Raw genomic sequence first — 14,594 nt, forward strand, 5'->3', positions numbered from 1 at the left:
TTTCTTTCTTTTCCTTCCTTCCTTCCTTCCTTCCTTCCTTCCTTCCTTCCTTCCTTCCTTCCTTCTTTCTTTCTTTCTTTCTTTCTTTCTTTCTTTCTTTCTTTCTTTCTTTCTTTCTTTCTTTCTTTATGGGTATTTTCTAAACATGTTCACCATGTTTCTGAACCCAGAAGCACAGGCATTCCTCCTGGATTTAGTCAAAAAGGAATGGAACCAGGTGCCCTGAGAAATACCCTACATCCCTCTGGGTAGCGGGGAGCCAGGAGACCGAATGAAGTAAGCTCTGCTCCATTTCAGTTAGGGAAAAATATGGACATCGTTATATATTTTGTGATATTTAATTTAACAAATGTAGATTTTTAATCCATAATGGCTACTCTAAAACATACCAGCTCTCACCATCTGTACCTCAATTTCCATTTGCTAAAAAAAAAAAAAGTGACATCTGTTTAAATATCAGTAATTCTGCTGCCATGAATTATTTCAGATTTGTTATTCTTTTAAGGCTCTGAAGCTGAGCCGTATGCTAAAATTCAGGGAAGAGGCATCGAAACATCTGCTGTCCCTCCTACTTTAGGCCGCGTTGGTCAGCATAGATTCATAAACCAGGCATCAACAACTTTTTTTTTTTTTTTTCCAAGTCTGACATGGCATTTTTAGTAGGATATCTAGCTAACTCGATAAATTATTTTAGGCTTGCTCCATGGAACTTAGAGTTTCCAGCATCAACACCATTTTCATCTCCGTGGAAAAGCATGTCACTTCTTGGCCTGGCCGTACAGCAGTAAATCAGAAAACTTGGCTGGTAAAACCAATGACCTGTGAGTGTAGTAAACGTTTATGAACAACTGTGGAATCGCCAGTAAACCGCCACTAAGGGTAGTGCCGCTGAAAATATGTTTTATTATGCTACCCTTATATTGAGCAAGTCCTGCGTTCCAATATGACATATATGATCTGTTAATTTTAGGAATTCATTTTATGTTTTATATCGTGGGCATGAGTTATGTGGGATCATCGTTTATGTTACGGTCCTCGATGCGGTTGCTTATAAAAGTCTTAGTTGGAATTCGGCCACTGGTGCTAAAAAAATAGTGCAGCAGATTAATTTATACCGAATTTCAAATTTAACCAGTTGGGAACCAAGTTTCTGTATTAGCTTTGATCCTTGAAGTTTGGTTTTCCAGACTTTCCTGCAACTGACACATCATAAGTAGTAAGTATGTTGTTACTTAAGAGTCTTCATGGGTTCTTAAAGTTTGGAGCAGATACCTTGGGCAAGTGTTCATGTGCAATATATAATATTTTATATAATATGATATGTAATATATTAATATAATTAACAGATGAAACAGCTGTCTCTAAATTGTCACATTTATCTGACATTTGGCTCCTGCCCATGCTGTTTACTAATGTTACATTAATATTCACGCATTCGTGCATATGACAAACATCTGTCCTTAATTGTGGGCTTACCAGGTACCAGCATGAAGATCCGGGCTGTAGCTGTGAGATACAGAAACAGAAAATCAGAGACCCCTCCCCGCCCCCCAAAAAGCAAAAATCAAAGCAAAATTCTACCGTGGAAAGTGATCACACGCTCCAAGGGGAGGAAAAGCAGACTGAGCTGGGCAGGGAGGCGATGCTGAGATGGGGAGGCTGAGCCCAGGTCCTGCTGTGTGCACAGGGCCTGAAGGCCCAGGCATCGCCCGGAGGCCTGAGAAAGGGCTGGAAAGAGGGGGGCAGGCGAGGTGAGAGAGGAAAGGACGTGCCCTGGGCGGGGAGCCACTGAGGCTGGAGCTCGCGGGTGGTTCCAGCGGGCAGGACTGGGCTGTGAGGCCCTCGGGTTGGCTCTGCTCGGTGGGGAGCTGGGAGCGCACAGGGGCAGTGTGGGCTCTGGACCACGGCTGGAGAGACTGGAGGTGGGAGGGCAGCGTCGGAGGGCCGTCCAGGGGAGGGGACTGCTGGGCACCCCTGGGGGACTGGGGGGGCACTGACTCAGTGACCAGGGCCTGGGTGGAAGGAGCCACTGCAGACCAGAAGGGGAGTGCTGGAGGGATGTGGGGGGCATTGCTGGGGGGCTGTTGGGGCAATCCTGGGGCACTACGGGGAACCAAGGAAGGTGATGGGGGCAAGCAGTGGGCCAGGGATGCTGGAAATGTCAGCCACCTCCCAGATATTTCTGGGAGCCAAGGTGGGGGCTAGAGCAGTGCAGGGCAGTGGAGATGCAGGTAGGTCCTGGGGTGCTTGAGAACAGGGACGCCCCGGGGAGTGGGAAATAATGGGGAGATAGAAGCCTGGTGACTTAGGGTAAGGGAAGGAGGGCGAGGAACCTGGTGACCTAGGAAAAGGAAGAAGGGCAAGGAGCCTGGTGATCCAAGGTAAGGGAAGGAGGGTGCAAAGGCCTGGTGACCTAGGGAATGGGAAGGAGGGTGCAGAGGCCTGGTGACCTAGGGAAAGCATAGGAGGGCTCAGAGGCCTGGTGACCTAGAGAAAAGGAAGGAGGTTGCAGAGGTCTGGTGACCTAGAGAAAGGGAAGGAGGGCACAGAGCCCTGGTGACCCAGGGAAAGGGAAGTAGGGCTCAGAGGCCTGGTGACCCAGGGTAAGGGAATGAGGTTGCAGAGGCCTGGTGACCTAGGGGAAGGGAAGGAGGGCGCAGAGGCCTGGTGACCTAGGGTAAGGGAAGGAGGGCGCAGAGTCCTGGTGACCTAGGGGAAGGGAAGGAGGGCGCAGAGTCCTGGTGACCTAGGGAAAGGGAAGGAGAGTGCAGAGTCCTGGTGACCTAGAGTAAGGGAAGGAGGGTGCAGAGTCCTGGTGACCTAGAGAAAGGGAAGGAGGGCGCAGAGGCCTGGTGACCCAGGGAAAGGGAAGTAGGGCGCAGAGGCCTGGTGACCCAGGGTAAGGGAAGGAGGTTGCAGAGGCCTGGTGACCTAGGGGAAGGGAAGGAGGGCGCAGAGGCCTGGTGACCTAGGGTAAGGGAAGGAGGGCGCAGAGTCCTGGTGACCTAGGGGAAGGGAAGGAGGGCGCAGAGTCCTGGTGACCTAGGGAAAGGGAAGGAGAGTGCAGAGTCCTGGTGACCTAGAGTAAGGGAAGGAGGGTGCAGAGTCCTGGTGACCTAGAGAAAGGGAAGGAGGGCGCAGAGTCCTGGTGACCTAGGGGAAGGGAAGGAGGGCGCAGAGTCCTGGTGACCTAGGGAAAGGGAAGGAGAGTGCAGAGTCCTGGTGACCTAGAGTAAGGGAAGGAGGGTGCAGAGTCCTGGTGACCTAGAGAAAGGGAAGGAGGGCGCAGAGGCCTGGTGACCCAGGGAAAGGGAAGGAGAGTGCAGAGTCCTGGTGACCTAGAGTAAGGGAAGGAGGGTGCAGAGAATAGAGGTAGGTGCCTGTAGAAGGTTTGTGATATTGTGGGGCACCTGGGGTCTCAGTGGGTTAAGCCCCTGCCTTTGCTCAGGTCAGAGCCCCTGGGTCCTGGGATGGGGCCCAGGTCAGGCTCCCTGCTCTGGGGTCTCTGCTTCTTCCTCTGCCTCTGCCTCTTCCTTCCCCTCCTCATGTTCTCTGTTCAATCTCTCTCTCCCTTTCTCTCCCTCCCTCCCTCGCTCTCTCTTTCTCTCTCTCAAATAAATAAATAAATAAATAAATAAATAAATAAATAAATAAATAAAATCTTTAAAACCCAACCAAACAAAAAGACAAAAAAGATGGGGTCGGCAAGGTCCCAGAGGCAGCAGGAAGGGATCAAGAACACATATAAAAACCCCTTTACGGTGCCCCCCGGTTGTGTCTGAATGGTTTCAGAGGATTGTAAGCCCATTATTTTCATATGAAATTTACCTTTAAATTATATAATTAAGATATTACAGAAGATTAGGCGAACAGGAGAAAGTAAAAAACAAAAAGGGGAGAACAGAACCACATATAAGTCCTTTCTCTTCAGAGTTGTCGTACTCACATTTCCCTTTAGTCTCTGTTCATATTTATACGTTAATAAAAACATGCAGTGTTGTGAAAAGGACACGGTTTTGTGAAAAATAAGTAAGTAAATAAATAAAAAGCCAACAGACAAACAGGAAGTCGGGGTGCAGCGGAGTGAGCTTCAGAAGGCAGCTCCAACCACTGACTACATGTGTGACCTGGCCCAAGTTCATGGCCCTCTGCCTCAGTTTCCCGGCCGGGAGAATGAGACCACTCAGCAGTCAGCATTGTTCACGAAGAGATGACCCACAGGACATGCCTTCCTGGCGCGGGGACAGCCACACAGCACGGAGGTTGATCAATTTTTTTGTATTTCTGTGCAAATTCCAAATTTTACATTTTTCGTGTATTACATGCATCTTCCATTTTTTTCCTTAAAACAAAATCTTTATGAATCTTACTTGAAGGATTATATTCTATTTCCTCTATATGGCCGTGCCCCAAAGTTAACCATCCTCGACAAGGTTTATATTGCTTCTGAATTTTTGCTTTGAAGACCGCAGTCCTCTCAGGTAGCATCGCTGCGCATAACGCAGATGTGTTTTCTTTTAATTCCGATTTCTTCCTAGGTGCAGAAGTGAAATGTTCTTTCTGGTCAAAGGGTAGGGGCGCTTTTCACCGCTTTGGGTTAGGAGTCGGCTTTCCAAAGAGGTGCACCAATTTATATCCCCGCTTGCACACTTACGCAGGTGACTCCTCCACTCGGTGACAAGGGGGAGTAAGTGGGAACATAGTCAGTTGCTGGGATTATTTCCCTCTAAAAAAATCTTTGTTATAGTTGACGTGATTTTTTCCTCCATTCTTTCCTGTATGCTTAGCGTTATCACCAGCTTGAGATCAAAAAGAAATTGGAGATCCTAGCTAGGAAGGAGCGAATTCAGAGATTTAAGGTAAGGAGCTACGTAATTCTCTTTTACTTAATAATATTTTATGATTTTAAAAGTCAGTGGTGCCGGGGCTCCTGGGGTTGGCGGGCTCAGCGGTGGAACATCTGCGTTCAGCTCAGGGCATGACCCCGGGGTCCCGGGTTTGAGTCCCGCATCGGGCTCCTCGCAGGAAGCCTGCTTCTCCCTCTGCCTGTGTCTCTGCCTCTCTCTCCGTGTCTCTCATGAATAAATAAATAAAATCTTAAAAAAAAAAAGTTGATGATGCTTTCATTGAAGCTTTTCGAGGCGCTCTACTTTTGAATAACCCGTAGCTGAAGTCAGGTGATGGTTTCACCAGGACTGTACATCGGCCACCATCACTCAGAAGATCATGGCAAAGTAGGAGCTTGTTCTGCAAAATAAATTTTAGAAGGTAGAAACCTATCAACGGAGACATGGGACCATTCTTTTCAAGTTTACAATTTTGCTTTTGTCTCTTCTCGATTGATATGTGACAGAGGCCAAAGGATTTTTGTTTTGTGTCTTAAACGCTGACGATAGATGGGGATGTTGCCAGTGGGATGGAAGATGACATTATAAGAATTATCCAATGGCACATTTCCATGCGAACACGACCCTTGAATTTATGGTAGGAGAGATCTACCTGGGCAAACAGAAGCATAAGATTTAGAGACTCTGTGCAAGGTGTTTAAAAAAATTTTTTTTTATTTTTGTATTCGATATCCCTCCTTTGAAGTGAACTTATGGAACCTATACATTTGCATCGGGAGACGAGAGACTCAATTAAGCAAGTCTGAGAGGTTCCCTGTAGGCTGGCGGTTGTATTCACTTTCTCCGGCAATTCAGATTCAGAGATGATTCTTCATCCTCCGCGTCATATTACAAATATGGGGCCCCCGACACATGGTGCAAACTGAGGAATATTTGTTAAGCTCCCCGAGAACCACCTGCCATGGAAGGCGGTACTTTTTCCCTCTTGCCTGGTGGCCTCACATCCGTCGGTTTCATCCTGGCCCAGAGATAATCTTGTGACAAAAGTGTCGTTAAATCACAGCAGAGAGGTCAGTTTTTCCAGATCAGAAAAGTCGGCCTGTAGGGATTTGTGGTTAATGCAACTTTGCCCATATGGCCCCACATCAAGAACCGAGTCACAGATTCATTACTTACCGCTGAAGTGCTGATGGAGAAAAATCCTCTCCAGAAGGCGCGACGAACAGATGCCAACACCGGGGGGGGCGGGGGGCGGGGGGGTTGCACCCCGATGCCAGCACCGGCAGGAGTTCCCCAGACGCACTCCGGTTACTCCCTGCAGGATGTTTGTTTGTAACACTTCTCGCTTTAGAGCCGCATTTGGTTGAAAGGCCTACGGTTTTAGGTTCCTTTGATAAAATGGGCAACCCTTTGGCTTGGGGCATGATTTAATTATTAATTTTTTTTTAAGGTAGAAGAGTAAGTTTCTGGTAGCCTTTCCTGATCAGAGCTGGGAGGAGCATCGTGCTTCTTGTCGCGACCTGCTTAAAGCCGGTTAACGGAGAGGGTCTCTAACTCAGGATACGGTGCACCTGTGCTGTCTGCCTGAGAACAGCTCCGTTTCCAAGGCGCGGACTGCAGTTGCTTCCTCTCAATACCACACCCGGGCCCCAGCTCTGCAAACTTTTTCTGACTGTCCTGCTAGGCCTCGGGAGGAACACTTGAAGGTAGCGAGAGGACTTCTCCAGCGATAGAGCATCTCCTGACCTGCCAGGCAGGAACCTACCCTCGATGACTGATTATGCAGCAATTGGTTAAATCACTTTCTGATTCCAGGGGGAACCCGCAAGATGGGCTATAGAAGATACCATGCCGGTCCTGTCTCCCCACCCCCCGGCGGGCCCGAAGACTAACCGTGGCCACGGTGTTGTGGTTGACGAAGGACATTCCAGTCCAGTAACACTGGTGAGTCGTATTAAACACTCTGTCCTGTAACATTCCCACTAATCAGTATGTAATTTCTCATTCCTCCCAGAAAGAATTCTGAGTCCTTGTCCGTGTAATTCTGAATCCTGCTGCATGACGACGTGGGCTTGGAGCCGGTCAACTGTCGTTACTGAACATTCCACTTTCAGTCAGTGTGGCCCCTGGCAAGTCCCTTTTGCTTGCTCCTGCTAGAGGAGTTTCCTTAAAGTGCAGATTACTTGTCACTTACCCCAACTGGCTCTGTGACATTTTTAGGAAGACCTAGACTCTTTCATCTGACATTTTAAGACCCTACGCCGTATGTTGTCAGTTTAACCAACCAGTTTTTCCTCTCATGATCACCCTTTAGCACCCTCAACTCTGCAAGATCAAATCACTCGTTGTTCCATGCATGTTTTGTGTTTTCTGACCTCTGGAGTTTACCTGGCTCTCCCCCCACCTCTCACCTTATCTGTCACGAAAACTCAGTCACACTGTATAGCATATTGGGCCAGACACTTATATTTGTGTTTCTTTTATCGAAAGCATGTGTGCATACTCTAACACAAACACAGTTAAAAGTACAGAGATTCTGTTTAAAGAAATCGCACGCCGACATCGCATTCCAGTTCGATTCATTTACCATCCAGAGATGGGATTTGTTTGAAGGAAGGCGAGGTAGCTTGAAGCAATAGACGTACGGGAAAAGGTTTGCAGGATATTTGCCGGAGGTTGATGGTTTAAGTCATAAATGGATTGCTTGATTATTACATCTTTATTCCTGCTTTGTGTGGCCTAATACGTGTCCTTGTTAGCATGAACATTTTTGGGGCTTGCACAATATTTATAGAGAAATTACAAAGCTTTCACAGATTGTTGAAGTAGGTTCACCTCGTATAGTGTTAAGCTCTGACATCTTTCAAAGGTAAATATGTCTTGACATCTCCCGATGAACAGCTCAAGTCCTGAAAAAGCAACACTTTTCCCTTTGTTGTTACCATATTTCCAAGCTGCATTTAAATGTATACGTACACAAATAATTCTTTTCTTGGATGGCAAATTCACTAGGCGCTCAGAAGCTTAACCTGGTTGAAACAAAAGAAACAATCAAGTGCTGTTTTCTATCTTCCCACCTGTTTCAGAGAGGAAAAACCCTTGAAAGGCTTTCTTTTCAATTTTCCAGCTGAACACCCTCAATAAGTAGTTTATGATACATCCAGGAGATCTTAATGTGGCAGGAGCGAGAAAAGTAATTTAAAAATTACAGGAAACACTGACACCAGCACTTCAGAAGCCTTTCTATCTGGGAAGCCACGATTCTTCACTTGGTCACCCCCTCTGGTGCTTCCGCACCGTAAGGGATGCCTATTATGCTCTTGGAATTGGAGTTCCCATTTCACAGAAATTCAAATCTTCCTCTACGTTCTCCCAACCTGGATACATATCCTTTCAATTTGACTCCTGACCTCCATGGGCCACTGAGAGGGAGATGATAATCCTCTTGGGATATTGCCATCAATTTTTCTTTTAACTTTTTTGAATATAGAAAGAGAGCATCCGGGATTGAATAGTTATTGCACTTGGTCACTAATTGAACCTAAGCCTTCAGAGTAGCATGTAGGCATTTAGCTGCACCATTCCCGTTAAAACGGTGGAAGGCCATTCAACTAATCCTGCACAAGCTCGGAAAATTCACCCCCAGAGATCGTCTACTAAGAATTAGAAATGCTCAGCTGAGCTGGGTAATCACCAGGTAGTCGATTCCGCTTCACATTCTGGCACAGTTTTGAAGATGCTAAGCTACGGTGCCATATTTATTCCAAGAAAATATATTACGAGCCGTTTAAAATATAGCAAATTTAAGGTGGCTTCTGATGTGAACTACAACAGTTTGGAGCTCACAGCTGTTAGTTGAATGGTGCAAATTTGTTTTTAGAGATAAATGTAATCAGTTGAACATTTGACTGCCACATTCATCTAACTGAATGATATCTGTATGCTAATGTGGGAAATAAAATTTAGAGCACAGAAGCCAATAGATCATACTCTAGTTTCTAGTAACCTGATTTCTTGAATTCCTTCATTAGATTTTCAATGTATGTGTGTTCCGTTGAATTATTTGACAGGAGAGAGTCTTAGGCATATTTGCTTTATGGAGTTCAAAAGAATTCTTTTGGGCGATCTGAGTCCCTCGTTCGGAAACCCCCACTTTGAGTTATCTTTGTGGGTTTTAAGACATTTAACCTTTGGGCTCATAGAGCCTTGTGTCCTGTTTCTTTAAATCAAATGTAGCCTCACTCAATCCACTTGGCTTTCTCTATTGGGCATGAAATAGGCTTGTGCGCAGAGACCCAAAATGACAATGACTTAAACCGAAGGATGCTCTCCCCACCCCAACGCGTTACGCGAACCCAAGCAGATGTGCTCATCTCTACTCTATGCAGTCATCAAAAGCTCAGACTTCTGGTGTGTCCTTGATCTGCCAAACGTGCCGTGTTGTCTTCATTTACGTAAGCCAAGGTGGCAGGCAGTCCACTATGCGGGTATTTCAGGGAAGGGGGTAAAGGACACGTGGCAGTACACGTCTTCTAAAGCCACGATCTGGAGGTTTCATGCATCACTTCCACTCACATCTTATTGGCCGAAACGGAGGCATATATTATACAGAGCTGCAAGAGACGCTGGGAAATACAGTCTTTTTTATGATGCCCTGTTCCCTGATAAAAATTCTGTTACTGGTGAAGAAAGAAAAGCAGATATTGGGGAATAGTATTTTTGCTGCCCTTCCCATGTCTGTCTCACACCTGGCTTTCTACCTACCTGGATGTTCAGATTTATCATCCTTCTTCCCTGCTCGTCCGTTTTCTTCTCTTGCTTATACATCTGGATAAAATGCTTCTGTGGAAACCTGAATTTTCCTCATCTCATTGGTTTATTCCAAGTAACATTCAGTTCTAAGTTCTGTTGGGTCTCAGATACGCTGTTGTCTCTGTCACCGTATCTGTGGGGTGTATCTGGCACTAGTAGTCTTGCGTTGCCACTAAGTTAAAAGTTACTTTTTAATGTCCCCAGTGCCTATAGTTGGAACCCAGTGAATGTTGACCTAACAAAATCAGACATTTAACAGCACATGACGTGCTTGGCAAGCTAGCACCGAGCCCAATTTCTGGTGGTTGGAGCTGCCCTATCATTCTTTTATGGATTTGCACACTACTTTTCCAGAGTTGAACATTTGTTCTTCACTGTTCTTGAGTCAGTTCATTAAGCCTTATTCATGAGTCGTTTGTATACCGTCCGTCTCACCCTCTTACCCAACTGTACATGTATTATCCTTAACAGGTCTCCAACTTTTTTTGTTGTGATCGAACAACAGGGCCAAAAGCTTTGCTTTTTCTTCTTGAGACATCGCTGGTCTTTATACTAAACTCACAGTGTCCTATCCGTGCCACCAACGGCATTCCTAATGCTCCATACTGGTACTTTTGGTATTCTCTGCAGTACATTCTTGATTAGAAAATGCATCAGTCAGGGTCTCAGCAGGAAACAGATGGCTCACACAAATAGGGTAATTAGGAAGAGTTTAATAAAGAAACTATTTACAAAGATGCCAGCAGGGTTAAGGAAAACCAACTGGGGATGTTAAGCATGTTGGGGTCAGCACCCTGGGAAACTCAGCGCCTAGGCCCCAGAGGGAGGAGAGGGAGAGGGAAGGACTGGGTACCAGCACCAGCAGGCAGTGCTTACAAGTGAGGAGAGGACTGCCTGAGTGGAGCAGCGGACTCGGGGGAGGGACCCAGCTGGCCCATCCCAACCTGGGTGGGAAGGGTCCAGGAGAATGAAGACCCCAGCCTCTTGCCTCTTATCTTCTGATCTCTTGCCAGGGCCTTTCATTGGCTAAGTTCAACTGGAATCTCTGGATTCCATAAAGCAATGACCCCCGGAGGGCAGAGCAGAGCAGAGAAGGCAGAGAAGAGGAGCAAATGGAACAATCTCCATTTTCACACAGCGTTTTCCAGTTGCCAGTGACTGTTTTTAAATTTTTACTTTCCTGGTGTTTTAAGAGAGAAGTTGAATAAATGATAATGCATTATAGTTAAGCATCCGCCTTTCCTCTTTTTGAATCATATTGTCTGCTTTTATTTCAGCACCATTCTGGAGATGTAAAGGACTTGCAGTAGTTTGTGTTGAAAACATTTAAACGGAAATGAGTCCATTCCAATCATATCCCTTTAGATCTCTAAAATAGAAACATTATTCAAGGTACCATTTAATTGAGCAAAGCCATTTTACGCACTGAATGTATTAGGTATTGTCAGCAAGTTTACAAAGTGGGTAAAATGCAGGGACCTAACAGAGAACATCTCCTTTGTCTAGATACTCTATAATTGTGGCATTTAGTTATGTAGAGGACTTCCACGCCATATGTTTTAACAAATACTTTGGGTCATAAGGCTATGTATAATGGAAGGACATAATTAAAGTTTAATCTGTTCAGTAAAGAGGCACCATTAATTACTCTAGGCAATTTGTTGGGTTATTAATTGGTTCTGGAAACATGTCAAGATACTAATTTAAACGGAATTTTTTTCCTTAATTGTCTAGACAGCCCCTCGACCATACACTGCCCCAGGAAATATGCAGCTTCCAATTCGATTAAAGCCTCTTCCCAGTAATCCTGCCCTAGGAACTGTTCCAAAGATAACTCCGGGGACCAGATCGAAAACCTCATTGCTGGAAAATGAAGCTCCATTTCCCATTGGGGTAAATGTTACTTTTTCAAGAAATATCTTTGTATTCTTTATTAGAATATTAGATTATCACAGGTTTTCAGACGCAAGATTCAATTAATCTACTCAGTGAAATTTGTACTGTGCACTTACTAAGCATTTACTATGTACTTCTGTTTAATTATATCTTCCTTAAACTGGAAGGCCTATAATTTCTGTGCAATTAAGCAGAATGAGTAAGGAATAGATTTGTAATAATATAGATTATCTTTCATTAATTTGAATGGTCATACAAAGAGAAACTCTTTATAGCCAGACACGACTTCTATCAGAATAGACCCAGTGTTGACTGATTCTAAATTTTAAATGCATGAAACCTAGAAAATGAAACTTTCCAAGAATAGGCTTGCATTTGCATGCTGACTTACTTTACCATCAGTGTATGAAATTGCTTCAAGTTTGACTCTGGAGAAGGTTGGATATAGAAGAAAAAGAACGTCCGTCTTTAAGAAATGGTGAATCAATCACACATAGAAGCTTGACGTTGCTTCCTTTTCAAGGTTGTGTCCCTGGTAATTTTAAATTATTTTAATAGAGGAGGTCATGGTAAACATAAAATAGGAGTTGCTTAAACAGGCAGGAATAATTAGGACATTAAGTAATAAGGGAGGGTTATTGTTGTATTTCAAAGATGAAGAAGAAATGTTTACCAGCGTAAGAAAGAACCCGTGTCAGGAGTATAATTGTCACTGTATTCACATGGGTGAATTTAGTTCCATTTCTTATTAGGAAACGTAAGACATATGAAATTGATATTTTTTCTTTGTTTTTGAAATTAAGGTATTTTTTTTAATCTAGAGCTGATGGATAGATAATCTTGATACTAAGAAATTAATCCAGGCAAATAAATGATTGTTTTATAATAAGAATATAAATATAGCCCTAAAAGTAATATTTTATCCACTTAATATGCTTTTCAGTTTATGAAGCACTTTTCACAAACCTTAATTTAGTAGTAGCTTCCTAGAAAGCAGGAAAAATTAAGCCAAGAGTGGTAGCGCTTTGTTTAGGGACATGTGCTTAGGGTCAGGAAGAAGCTTGTGGGGTCATAAGTCAATTAGGCGGACACGCTAGGATCTGGTGTCCACACTGAAAGCCTAGAGATTTCCCCGTTTCACCCAGTGTACAGGAACAGTCAGGTCCTGAAAGATTGTCTCAAGTTAATGAAAATGACACGGTACAGGCTTGTTTTGATCCAGATGGTAAACCAAAATCATCAGCCAACTCATAATCAGGGGCCATTAATTCACCAGATATCAACTAGTCAAAGCTGTAGAAGCAGTACATTATCCCTCTGTAGACCGACCTACATGAGAAGCCAGATCACAATGAGAAGGTTGCCTAGTGAGCATGGAATCAGAATGAGGGCATATAGGGGAATGGAATCAGGTTAAAATGGCTTGATGTACCTATCTCATCTTGGGAATGGCTTGCCAAAGGTACCAGAAAACTCAAAGATCTTTGGCTAAAACCCTATGTATCTTCCAGGGATAATTTTGCCATTAGGACTGGAAATATTTGAAGTCCAATGAGTGAGATTTTCTCTCCCCTAGATAGTACTTGGATGGGTACTTTGCACATTTGCCAAGGTGATTATAGATTTTTTTCTAAGCTCCTCTGCTTTGATAGATGCTTTTTCCTATTAGATATGTAAATACTACCAATCAAGTAATATTCAAGTTCTGCAGGCTAAGGAGGGATTTTTTTTTTTCCTTCAGCTTATTTTCCCATTCTGCTCTGAGCCATTGGATGGATTTATTAGTTAAATCTGCATAGGGTCTTTTATTTTCCTGTTTTCAAGTTTTGGGATATGAGTGACTGAGGGATAGGCACTTAAGAGTAGCTTACTCAGGCTGACAAGATCAATTCCATGTTAATTTAAACTAGTTAAAGTTACACTTTTCATTCAGTAAATATTTATTGGGCACTTAGTATGGACAAGATACTGCTCTAGGCATTAGTGATTTATCAATGATCAAGGCAGACAAAAGTCTCTAACTTATTGAAGCTTATATGTACATAGGCAAACTAAACTGCCAGAAGATGTGTAATTTCTTTCCATGGCATCGATGATGAAGATGATTTAATATCAAATCAGACAAGAAATTGCTAAAGACTAGTAGTCTTCATGATTACTGAGTATGCAGTGAGTACCCACTAAATTCTTGCTGCTTTCTTAAAACAGTAAAAGTTATACACCTGGGAATGGTTTGAAGGGACAACAGATATAAGCAAGTTTCTAAGTATCAGGAGTGAGGGTCTTCGATTTAAGCAAAAGCAATTGGGTCAAAAACAGGGTGGTTAAGATGCAACTGAGTAAAAATCATGACTTGATTGAAAATGATTATCCTTACAAGGAGAGTTTCTCACACATTATTGATGGCATAGAAATTGATAAAACTATTTGTGAAGGCAATGTGGGAATATCTATCAATGTTTTAAATGGCCATGCTCAAGCATTTTTACATATAGGAATTTATTTTAGAAATATGTGAAAAGGAATAGATTCAAGAATACTCTGTATTATAATATTTGTAATAGTGAACGATTGAACACACCTAAAATTTAATAGGATGTTGTTTAAAAACATTATAGTTTATTAAAGTATGTTAAACAAAAAAATAAGGTAAACTTATTTTTACCAGCATGGAAAGATGTCCAAGACACTGTGGGCTAAAGAAGCAAGGTAAGGAATGGCATGCTAATTTAAAAAAAAAAATTATTAAACCATTTCCAAATAAAGCATACAATGGACCAATTACTACTTAGAAATAATCATTTTAAAAAATACCAAGTCCCCAAAGTTCTGGATTCATTGAATTTATTGTCCTTATTATTTCCACTTGATTTATATTTGTTATTATAATATCAATGTACATCATCACAGAAAAACATAGAAAATGTAAGAAAAGAAAAATGAGAACATAAATAGCACCTTCAATATCACCTATTTTAACAATTCCAAATTCATTGGTGAATATCTATTTAAATCCGTTTCTGTTCAAAAAAGTGTTGT

At 43.3% G+C, this 14,594-nt stretch overlaps 1 protein-coding gene across 1 annotated transcript in view; it reads left to right on the plus strand.

Moving 5' to 3' along the window:
• ERICH3 (glutamate rich 3) overlaps positions 1 to 14,594 on the plus strand; it is a 97,961-nt gene that overhangs the window by 26,343 nt on the left and 57,024 nt on the right. The window contains exons 4-6 of the mRNA XM_038538958.1: positions 4,788 to 4,859; positions 6,663 to 6,791; positions 11,394 to 11,552. Coding sequence (XP_038394886.1) covers positions 4,788 to 4,859; positions 6,663 to 6,791; positions 11,394 to 11,552 — 360 coding nt within the window. The remainder of the gene's footprint in view (positions 1 to 4,787; positions 4,860 to 6,662; positions 6,792 to 11,393; positions 11,553 to 14,594) is intronic.

The sequence above is a fragment of the Canis lupus genome, chromosome 6 (genome assembly GCF_011100685.1).
Source record: "Canis lupus familiaris isolate Mischka breed German Shepherd chromosome 6, alternate assembly UU_Cfam_GSD_1.0, whole genome shotgun sequence".
NCBI classification, from domain to species: Eukaryota; Metazoa; Chordata; class Mammalia; order Carnivora; family Canidae; genus Canis; species Canis lupus.